The following is an 11,747-nucleotide window of genomic DNA, read 5'->3' as shown; positions in this document are numbered from 1 at the left end:
TTTATTTGATTCATTTTTACAATAGTTCGTATCAATATAAAAAAAATCGTATGGTTGGAATGTCTCCGTTAATACTGTAAACGTACTTTAAATTATTTAGGGTGTACGATATTTGGCGGAATATAATTTTTCAACAAGTTAGCATGGATTTGATTTAGCGCATTTCTGAATTTACCTTTTTATCTACTTATATATTTAACATTTGGCAATGTACTTGATTTTGCGGACGCCGTTTTCCGCCAAAAACGCAAAATAGAATACACAGCCTAAGGACTAAAGACAGTTTTTAATACCTTTACAGTATAATCATCTTTATATATTGCAAGTTAATTTTGTCAAATTACGACGTCCAAATTCATGCTATACATATTAAAACAATTCTTAGTATATATTAGAAACTGGTAACCAACCGATATGCTCTAAATCACGTTGTATTCAATCGTTTCATTTTTACAATATTTCAAATCGACAGAGAGAAAATTGTTGTTAGAATATCCCCTTCAGTATTATCATCATCATCATCATCATCATCATCATCATATCTCTATCTCTTTCTCTCTCTCTTTCTTTCTTTCTCTTTCTCCCAAACTTGCGTATATACTTTGCTATGTGATGTCGCTGATAAGTTTTAAGGCATCTATATTTCTCTCCATCTCGCTATCTAAACGTCTGAATATCATTTAATGAAACAAATTAGAAACATTATATGTAAAAGGTATAGGGATGTACATCAGTTTTTTACATAATTATATAATTTTTGCAAATTTCGGATAATCGGCTCAAAAATTTACAGCGGCAATCTGAAACATACATGTAGTTATATTTTATGGTTCAAAAATTTATTTCAATGAATTTATTTCACTTTTATGTAGTCAAAATTGATATTAGTTTTGATTAAATTCCGTTTCGTTTCGTTTCGATTTTTGGTTTGGTTTCGTTTCGATTCGTTTCGTTTCGATTCGTTTCGATTTTGTTTCGCACTTTACAGGCGCCCATAATTAAATGCACCAAACACGTCATTTTGCCCTGCAAAAGAGCAGTACCGCAGTTATCGTGAAGGGGTTTATTGTTCAAATTTATATTCAAGGTACTGGCACATTTGACTAAACACAAATCTGAATATTTATGTTGATATCATTTTGCTTATTTTTATTTATTTATCTCGTTCATCCTTGCATACATCTGTACATGTAATACTAATATTAGCAGTTTAGTTTATTCAATTTCTCAAGAATCACATAAAGCAGATATTTGAATTTTGAGATATTATTTGCCAAAGAGTCATGGTACAGAACATAGAAAGTTAGAAACCTATTGAAAATGCAGTGGACGGATGTTAAGTTATGTGTCTTTAAATAATGATTATCCACTGTACTCTAATAATAAATAGTTATTTTTGAAAGGGATATTTTATATTGTGAAAAGAAATATTTTTAACGTCGGGTGCCCCTGATTGTGGTTTATGTTCGGGTTCGGTGTTTTTACTGCAATCAACCGGAAATGAATATTTGAACCCCAAACCGAAACGCGTGTTGTTATTGGTTAATTCAAAAACAGCGGTATTTCTGAAGAAATTGATGGTATGTAATTAAAGCCGGAGTATTTTTAATCTTTAATCATTAAGGCATGTTATTGTGGTTTTAGGATACTTATAGTAATCGATTTTAGTCACCTTTTTAAATTGTCTATCTTCTTTAGAGTGAGATACAGAGATTATACTGCCCCTCTTTCTCGTTTGTGACTTAGTCTATTTGATTGTTGATTATAAAAAAGTGTAATTTTGAAGTTCTAAAGGTAAAAATTTGTTGTTCATTTCAGAAATACTTAAACATATTAGGAAATTAATTAAGCAGAATCATGAAATAACACAGGCCTTTGAATTGTTATCAATAAGCCGTTCAACCATGTATGGGAAGATAGAGATACCCTGTCTATATCACTATTCTCAAACATTAACGGCTTATTGATCAAAATTCAGAGGCCTGTGAAAATATTTAAGAAAAAGTCTCTCTAAAAATATATATTTTACAAAGGTAGGGTATATACATGTATCTCCCTCTTTCAATATAGGCCTATTTAAGGACTTAAATTATTGATGGAAATTCAGAGGCCTGTGAAACTAATATAACCCCAGTGTGCAGGTCCAGTACAGTCTCCAGATTTAGCTATATAGCTTGAAAAAGCTATATCGCTTTATAAAGCTATTTATATGCAGTTTTTGAAGAAAATATTAATTGTAAGAAATGGACGAAAAATCGCAATTAACTTGCTACTCATATTTGCGCCACTGACCATTATAAACTTGACCCAAATGTAAGATAGTTTTAACACTGCAGCTTTTAAACACTTTTAAGCAAAAAATTATACTTCCATTGTTTGGGTAACTGTTCGCCACTTTGTGTGCAATAAGTAATAAGGATAAGTATGATTTCTTCTCATTGTGATAAATTATTACCAATCAATTATCTTGTTTACCATAACTGACCTCCTTTATATTTCATTCAAGAAGTAACTGTGTGGTCATGAATCAGTTGCCCCAAAACTTTTAGTGCAAAGTCTCTTAAGGAGACGCAAACTTTTGAGTAATCTTTACATGCATTGTTTACAGAACAGTTCAAAGTTGAAAATTATCACTGCACTAAAGTGTGATTTTTATACATACTGAAAAAATTATACATTTAAGAAAAATGTATGACAAAATAGCTAAATGAAGCTATTCTGAATAGCTTAATAAAGCTATTTAGCTTATTTAAGCTATATAGCTAAATCTGGAGATTGAACTGGACCTGGTGTGTATATACAATAAAGCACATTGAAGTGATAACAGTTTTCGTTTGAATGGAATGTCCTAAACTTTGTATCGAACATCAATTGTTACATAAGACACGTCCATTTCTTCTATAATGAGGAAATAGTATTTGTAACCATGCTTTCGGAACCACTCATCTTCTAAACAAAACAAGCAGGGCTGCGGACCCTCGAAACATGGACACGAGCTGAATCCAGATATTTTCTCTGTATATGTTTTCCATGCCCCCCGCATATCCCAGTCCCCTCAACAAGCTGCGAACACAGCAACAAATGCAGAAGATCGAAGAAGACGAAGAACGTAGATTACCGCTTGCTCTAAAACGAAAAACTGAAACATGTGCATATATGTTTTAAAAAAAACTTTTCTTTAGGCCTAAAAAAAAAATAGGTTTGTTTCCGCTTTCAGGCTGAAAAAAAATAGGGTCGGTCGGTCGGCTTTTTTTTTTTTTTTAATCTTTTTTTTTCCCTCTCCATCTGTTCAATTGTGCATATTAAACCATTTATCTATTAAACTGGGTAAGATAAAAAAAAACCCAAGTATTTGTTGTCATTATTTAAATGATGTGATGAACTTTTTCCCCGGCTGGTGGGAACATTTCTCGAGCTCAACTGGCACGACATGTGCTGCCATTTGTAAATAACAAACATCTACACAACACTGTTGACATCTCAATAAGTTCTATAAGCGTTTTTACGACTTAAATTTGGAGGACACAATAAATTTTTAAATCGGATAAAAACGAAATTTTAACAAAAAACGGATAAAAACGTAAAAACGGAAATTTACGAAAAAACTCGAAAAAAAATTTTGGGTCGGCGGGTTTAAGTTAGGGTCGGTCGGGAAAGCGGAAACAAACCTATTTTTTTTTTAGGCCTTAGGCCTAACAAAAAAATATGCTTGTTTACGGTTACCTGACCGACCCTAAATTTAATCGCCGACCCTAATTGTTTTTTTCCATCGTTAGAAATCCGGAAGTTACACGTGGGTACGTTTAACTTTTATATTCATCTTAATCAGTCAAGCGTTTGAAATCGAAATCAAAAGTGAAAAAAAAAACATGGCGTCGATATCTACGTCCACATGTTCTCTACAGTTCGAAGAATACGCACACATAAAGCAAATGAAGTTGATATCGGCATTGCCGAATAACATGACATTCATGTAGATGTTCGATTGATGTCATGGGGGAAATGAAAAGGTTCCCGATTTTGAAGTACGAGGCAAACAACATGGAGTGGAGGTTAAGATAATTTTGACCACAGGAGTAGGCGATTTTATGAATTTCTTGCAAAACATGCAAAAAACATGTAAAATTCTATCGGTGAGCTTCGTGAACGTCGCGGGGGAATCAACAGGATGGCAACAAGTTTTCTAGATTTTCTTTATTTCCTTATCCAAAAGATATTGAACACCAGACATCAACCCTGGTGTGTAATCTTATCAATTCCCTGCATTTTTTTCCCTAAAATTATCCTTCAAAATCATTTTAAATCCATTTTTCCACATCTCGATCATGGCCATGTTTGATGCTTGTGGTGTGAAATATCATGTTTTTACAAAAATAATGGGTGTCTGTTTTGTATAAAAACTTAGCATATCGAGCCATTTTCAAGGAACATTCTGCATAAAATAGTATAGTCTGTTGCACTATTGATACTATTACTAAGTCAGGCGCGATCGAAAATTAATCTTCAGGGGGATCTCTACTAAGCATGTTACCGGTAATTATTGCAACAGCAGACAAGAACTATTTTTTTGTATTGTCACATTTATTTCTAGAACAAATTTTATCCACCAATTAATGAAGATAAAGTTTAAAATCAATAAACCCCTAGATTTTATATTTGATTACAAGTACCTAGATTCTATAAAATAGACTAATATGTTTTACGGTGCGACCGTTGGGGCGAGCGCAGCATGTGATCAAATAATGTATTATGATAAATCAATAAAATAAAAGTATCAACGTAACGTAAATGAATGCAAAATAAAATATAAACATGCTTATTTTTTCTAGTAAATTTTCTTTATTCATAATTTATAAGATTGTTTATTTATTTAAATAGAATTTATCTCAGATACAATGTTGTTGAATAATAAAGATTTTAACATAATGTTTATTGCAGTTTAGTTCCTCTTTTCTTGCAGCAGCTAGACATTTTTCTTAAACTTAAATATAAAAAATTGACTTATCATAGAGTCCCACCCCCCCCCCCCCCCACCGTTTAAAAAAAATATAATTTACATATAAAAAAAATTTGCTGATCATATAAGAAAAACAGTTTTGGACACCCCCCCCCCCCCCCCCCAGGAGGATGTAATAAATGTGAAAATAAAGATACCATTGAGCAGTTAAAGAGCTAAATGAATACTACGCACTCACCATTCCTCACCCGGATTAGAATTTCCCTGATTTTGAGAATTTCTCTTTCATTTTTTGTAAATATTTTTTGAATGATGCTGCCGTGTCCCCTTTTAAAAAACGTTCCTGGAAATTACTGTAAATATATAGTGAATAAAATAAATGTGAGCATTCATCCAAATGAGAGCAAGTTACAACTGTTTCCTATTTGAAAAAAAAAGATGTCCCCATTCGTTTGCTTTGCAAGATTTGGAGAAGATTTTGGTATTTATATTTCAGCAGATTTACAATAACTACTGAGATGAATTTCCCCTTATTGTGACGTCAAAGTTCACGTCGGTCAAGTGTCGTCTGTCTTTTTAAGAAAACCCTGAAAAAAAAGTGAAATATGCTGTTTTGTTTACTTAAAAAGCATGATATTCTTGAAATTACACAATTTATCTGTTTCTCAAAAGTTTTACTTTGATTCTCGCGAGAAGGAATCAAGTCTAGTGAGATCGTCCGACATTGATAAATTTCATTGTGGGTCGAAATTTACTGACGCCAAAAAATTCTGTGGGATCAATGTGCAAGAAATCCATTGTGACGTCACTCGAAGGAACGACAACTCTGTTAGTCTTATGTAATGGAATTATTTTATTTACAATGCATGATGTACATAGTCTTTTATCTTGTTCTCGTGAGAGTGTGATATGGGAAGCCATATTTACAGGGAATTACTGGGACGATTAAAACAAGGCATTACTGGTCCGATTTACTGACGCTAAAAAAATCCGTTGAATGAATGTGCAACTAGTCCGAATTTTCTATTCACACACCCCTTGCCGGTGGAGCTCGCTGCGCTCGCTATAATACGAGGAACGATATTTACTTTGAAACTGAAAGGGTCAAATAAAACCACGTGGTCTAAAATTTAAATGACAATATCATTCGCAGGGGTGCATATGGCAAACAAAAGTAAGCATGACACAATGGCAAAACAGTTTTGTATTATCAGTTTATGTGACGTTTGTGAAGTTGTGTTAAAATTAAAAAAAAATCCTACCTACCGACCCTATTTTTGCATGTAACAGTAAACAAACATAATTTTTTGTTTGGCCTTATTTACAATACAGTACATGTAACAGGAAGTTCAAAACACAAATTTGTTACTAAAAATATTCTTTTTTTGAACAATAACACTGTTTCTGAACATAGTTGGAAAGAAAGAAAGAAAGTATGTGTTTTTGTGTATATTGTGCATGTATGAAATTCATGCTTTTGTTGTTTAGAAGAGGGCGTTCAGAAAGCATTGTGACGAATACTGTTTTCCTCCTTTCAAAAGAAATGGGTGTGTCTTATGTAATAATTGACGTTTGATACAAAGTTTAGAACATTCCAATCAATCGAACATTTTTACCACTTCAATGCGCTTCATTGTACAATTTTGCTCAGTTTCTTATAAAATCTAAGTTAAAGTAATTGTATTTTTACTTTTTAATCACTGTTTGTCTGTCTTTCTTTTCAGAGAACTTTAGAATAATAATAAAAGTGAAAGAAACATGGAAGACTACATAAAGATTGAGAAAATTGGGGAGGGTTTGTATTCTCTTAATATTCAAACTCAGTTGTATACATTTATAAGCAATTGATTATGATGCTCATTATGGAAAACTGTTTTTGAAATTGGGAGAAATGATACATGTTTCAGGACTCTAAATTATTTATAACAGGGGTTGTTGTCTGTTGATCACTTAATTATTTCAGGGATTATCTCTTGGTGTATTTCTTTATAGCAATAAAACTTTATATGCATTCACCACATGCAATTTAGTTTTAGAGCTGTTTACAATTTACAAGAGCTTGGACATTCGATGGGATGTTACTTTTTAGTTTGCTCATCAAAACAAGCTGTCAAATATTGACCATCTATCTTCTAATTTGCTAAGAAAAGTTTCGTTTGGAATAGTGTCAAAATTTCAAAACAGAGCAGATCTTGGAGGAGGGGGGGTTCTGATTTTGTCAGTCTCTGAAATTAATGATATGACAAAATTGGAATTAGAACTGTCAATTTCACACAAAAGAGCAGATCTGTTGTGTGAAATTGACACTGTTCCAGCTGAAACATACAAATAGAACTTTTCTCAGCGAATTAGAAAATGTTCAGTATTTTTGCTAAGTGCTATCTTTGCTATGTAAAGCTAAATTAAGAATATACCCAACATGTTTTTTAAATAAATATTTCAATGTCAATACATAAAGGCCAACAATGTAATCTTGTTCAAAATTATGATGCAGGAGCAACACCCTGTATTTTGTACTTGGACAGGGCACTTCTTTGGCAACTTGGAATCCTTTTATCTCCCTGTACTACTTCCTGTAGGCATTTAAAGCACTGTGGTCAAGATGATTATTTTGTCTTTCTGTGTGCTGTAGTGGTTTTTGTTTTCATGCCCAGGAACATATGGTGTGGTTTACAAAGGAAGAAACAAGAAATCTGGTCGGTTGGTTGCCCTGAAAAAGATTCGTTTGGAGTCCGAAGAGGAAGGGGTTCCTTCCACTGCAATCAGAGAAATCTCTCTGTTAAAGGAGCTACAGCACCCAAATATTGTATGGTAAGTCAAAAAGATTTGAGTCAGATTGACACCTTATAAAATTTGAATCCAGGAATACCTTGACATCTAATTGAGCCTTACTAACAGGAGATACACGAATCTTAAGGAAATTGGCTGTTTAAGAATATCGAAACCACTCAACATAAAATGTGTGATTAATGTTAAAAAAAGATACGGTAATGCATTCAGATCTACAAAATGGGATTTTCAAGTTCATATTGTCATGATGCCTTGTGAATTAAATTCCTGTTCTTTTAAGTTCAGAAATTAACAGGATATAACATTGCATGGTAGTTCAAGGATGAACTGAAATCTTAAATTTGAAAAAAAGCAGAAGGAAAGCCAACTATTTAAATTTTGTTACCTACCTACAAAATTTATATGTGCTGAAGTGCTACATTGTGGTACCAAGTAATAATGATTGATAACAAAGCAAGAGTATTACAGGTTTTCTTTTGGACTAAAAACTGTTGTTTGTTTGCAGTCTGGAAGATGTGTTGATGCAGGAAAACAAGCTGTATCTGGTGTTTGAGTTTTTGTCCATGGATTTGAAGCGTTATATGGACACCATTCCTAATGGACAGTTTATGGACAAAATGCTTGTCAAGGTTTGTATTTCATCTTTATAATTTTAGAGTGCTTGGGTGTAACAGGTAACCAGGACCAGGTCTTAGGTAACAGATGAATGAAAACTTTCTCATCTTAAATTCAGAGAGTTTGAACTAGTCCTGATTCTTTTGAACTATTCAAAGAATGTTTTGTAACAGAAAGATATAGCATGTCTGTGATGTAATACAGAGTTATCTTAAGTAGATCATGCAACCTACTACACATGTTACTACTCCTCTATTGTATTATGGTGAATGAATGTTGGTTTTGAGCTACAGCCTACAAAGTTATCTTTCAGAGATAACGCTAGGGCATAATTACTACCAATATTTGCTTTGCTTTTCCAAGAGAAAATTTCACCTAAATATCCTATTTCCCCTTTTGATGAGATAAAAAATCCCAATACAATAATTAAAGAAAAGCTAAAATATTTTTTTTTCTTTTTATTGTGCTTTTAGCTATCCCAAATTGGGGTTAAATATGTAAAATGTGTGAGCATTTGAATTGAGAGGGCATTTTACGCACTCTAAATGGTCATAAAAATGCTGAAATTCTTTATTGGCTGAAGGGGATTCGCTTCACTGCCCCAACCCCTACCATATTTTCAGCAGACTCTATCCCCTGGCTAAATAACCAAATTTCTCCAGAAAGTGAAGTTTCCCCAAAAATGTAGATTAATCCCTTTCTTTTATTATACTAAGTTAAAATGTAAGTTGTATATGGCTGTTTTTGTGTTACAGAGCTACCTGTACCAGATCATGCAGTCCATCCTGTTCTGTCACCAGAGGAGGGTCCTCCATCGGGATCTAAAGCCACAGAATCTGTTGATCGACAACAAAGGAGTCATCAAACTGGCAGACTTTGGATTGGCCAGGGCTTTTGGAATTCCTGTCAGAGTCTATACTCATGAGGTAATACATTTTTTTTTCCATTGAAAGATGTAATGAAATATTATTTACATAGCTGCAGATCTGTAGGTTTACATGCCGTTGAGCTTCAGTGCATCACATACAGAACGTAGTAATTTACACACAAAAAAACTCTCCAGAGTAATGTTTATTATTTTGAGATATATGATAAAAATTTAAGATTTTACAGGTCATTGTAATACAGACAGATATCTATTTATATGAAACACTTTGGTGTCTTAAGTTCCTTAGATATGTGTTGTGTTGACTATCAGTTGTTGATACAATCACCTATACAATCCCCTATATGAGATTACATTCTCACAAATCAACAGTTTGCTGAATCAATAGTATAAAAAAGATTGTGAAATTACATTACTATAAGTCCTTGAAACTTGACAATTTATTAAAATTTGTTCCTGAGACTTCATGCCAATGCACAGTGAAAGAAAATGTCATTTTTTTTATTCCCTGTAGGTTGTGACGCTATGGTACAGAGCCCCTGAAATTCTGCTGGGGAGTCAGAGATACTCCACCCCAGTAGATATTTGGAGCGTGGGGTGTATATTTGCCGAAATGATGACAAAACGACCATTGTTTCATGGAGACTCAGAAATTGATCAGCTATTTAGAATATTCAGGTACGGTATAACAAACTGATTGAAATAATTTTGAGTGGCTGTTTTTCTTTGAAGATTCCATTGAGCAGATGCTGTTTCTTCAAGACAGTGTTGTAAACCTGATTGCACATGTGGCAATACAATGTGAATGAAAAGTATTGTAGAATAGTTATATTTAAGAAATAAACATGTGAACATGATAAAATAAGGTGTTTTTTTTTTATCTTCCTTCATTTCTGTATTTTTCTTTGGTTCCGTTAGGACATTGACAACGCCCACAGATGAAACCTGGCCAGGAGTGACCTCATTACCCGACTATAAACCCACCTTCCCCAACTGGAAAACAAACCAGCTTGCTAGTGCTGTCCAGAGGTTGGACAACACAGGGCTGGATCTCCTACAGGTAAGTCAAGGAATTGGTGTGTAATCCAATGAAATTGTTGCAAAGAAATTCAGGAACTTATAAAGTAATGAAATCTGCTGAATCCTGATTTGCCTTTGAAGTTTAAACTATTATATGCATATTATTTTGCAGCAAATGTTGATATATGATCCAGCAAACAGGATATCTGCCAAAAAGGCACTGAATCATATTTACTTTGCAAACCTCGACAAGTCAGCCCTACCGGCCTCCACCATCACGAGTTAGGAGTCCTTCCTACAATCTTCACAAACTAGGAGTCCTTCCTACAGCCTATCATCTCATCACTAGGACCAAACACACTGACTTGTCATCTTCACTGCTCACTTTTAGCTCCTGTATTTGTTACATGTATTGTGCATCCCACCCAAACATAAAATCTACTTAACTCTGTTGCTTGAAATAGGTATATATATGTACCACTACAAACTGCTGTAAGGGCAGTTATAGTCGGTCATTCTACTAGTGCTGTGAACATTTTATTTGTCTGAGTTTATTGTCATTAGTTAGGATTTTAAAATGGTATTTGAACAGTGAAGAAAGGACAATAGACATTATATGAACAATGTATAAATAATATGAGTGAAAACATAATGTTGCAGTGTTGGATTGCTCAGGTTTTTCTGCTCGTTCATTAGTTTTATTTTATATTTGTCTGACTGAATGAGCGTCAACCAAATCTATAATCATGCCGTGATTATGTTTTTGAATATTAATCACAATCATATGCTGTGCAAAATGTTTAAGTAGAAAGCCTTGAGTGTATAGACTTGTGTTAAATGTGAAATTGAATGAGAAATATGTTGTTTATTGTATAAGATACTGCACAGTCCACTACTCTATTTTTCTTTCTAGTCTTCTCTCTGTCTTCTAACTTATTGTAATAATTTAATGGGATATTGAAGTGCTGTCAAATGAAAAAAGAATAAGTTGAGGTCAAGGTGAGACCTGACTGAGTATTGATTCTGAATTAAATATAAAAATCATATATACCATAATTTTGATCAAGTCAATGGTTTATGTTGTGAGAAACTTCCTCCTTTAATAATCCATCCACCAATTGTGTTCATTTTAGATGTTGTTTTGGTACATTGTGTATTACATGTAGATAGCTTTCTCTTCATATACTGTGTTACATTTATAGTGAACAAACTTTTTAAAAATGCAAACACAACATTTCAATTAAGGCCATACAATAAAAAAAATAGTAAAAAGCTATATGATTTTGATTTTTTTACTCTTTGTTATAAAGGTGAATATACAGTAAATGATTATAGAGTTTAAGGTACCAAGTAGCATAGTTCATATGACATACACATATAATTTCCAGTATTTTATAGCTTTAAGGCGGCTCAGTACACCTTGAAATAGTTTCTCAAAAAAGAAGAAAATTACTTGATTATGATAGATAGCATGGTGCT

General features: G+C 33.2%; 1 protein-coding gene across 1 annotated transcript; it reads left to right on the top strand.

The window, feature by feature from the left end:
- The first annotated feature begins 1,507 nt into the window (after positions 1 to 1,507).
- On the top strand, positions 1,508 to 11,544 carry LOC128167015 (cyclin-dependent kinase 1-like). The gene is made up of 8 exons (XM_052832504.1): positions 1,508 to 1,580; positions 6,682 to 6,752; positions 7,612 to 7,768; positions 8,253 to 8,376; positions 9,118 to 9,288; positions 9,763 to 9,926; positions 10,167 to 10,308; positions 10,441 to 11,544. The coding sequence occupies exons 2-8, from the start codon at positions 6,716 to 6,718 to the stop codon at positions 10,552 to 10,554; spliced, it is 909 nt and encodes a 302-aa protein (XP_052688464.1). The 5' UTR covers positions 1,508 to 1,580; positions 6,682 to 6,715; the 3' UTR covers positions 10,555 to 11,544.
- Positions 11,545 to 11,747: the final 203 nt, after the last annotated feature.

This window comes from Crassostrea angulata, chromosome 10 (genome assembly GCF_025612915.1).
Source record: "Crassostrea angulata isolate pt1a10 chromosome 10, ASM2561291v2, whole genome shotgun sequence".
In the NCBI taxonomy this organism is placed as follows: Eukaryota; Metazoa; Mollusca; class Bivalvia; order Ostreida; family Ostreidae; genus Magallana; species Magallana angulata.
Note: the sequence above shows the minus strand (reverse complement) of the source record. Positions and strands in the feature narration are given on the sequence as shown.

Coding starts and splice junctions, on each gene's coding strand:
- LOC128167015 (XM_052832504.1), top strand. CDS start 6,716: ATGGAAGACTACATAAAGATTGAGAAAATTGGGGAGG. Junction 7,769..8,252: donor CAGCACCCAAATATTGTATG/GTAAGTCAAAAA, acceptor GTTTGTTTGCAG/TCTGGAAGATGTGTTGATGC. Junction 8,377..9,117: donor TGGACAAAATGCTTGTCAAG/GTTTGTATTTCA, acceptor TTTGTGTTACAG/AGCTACCTGTACCAGATCAT.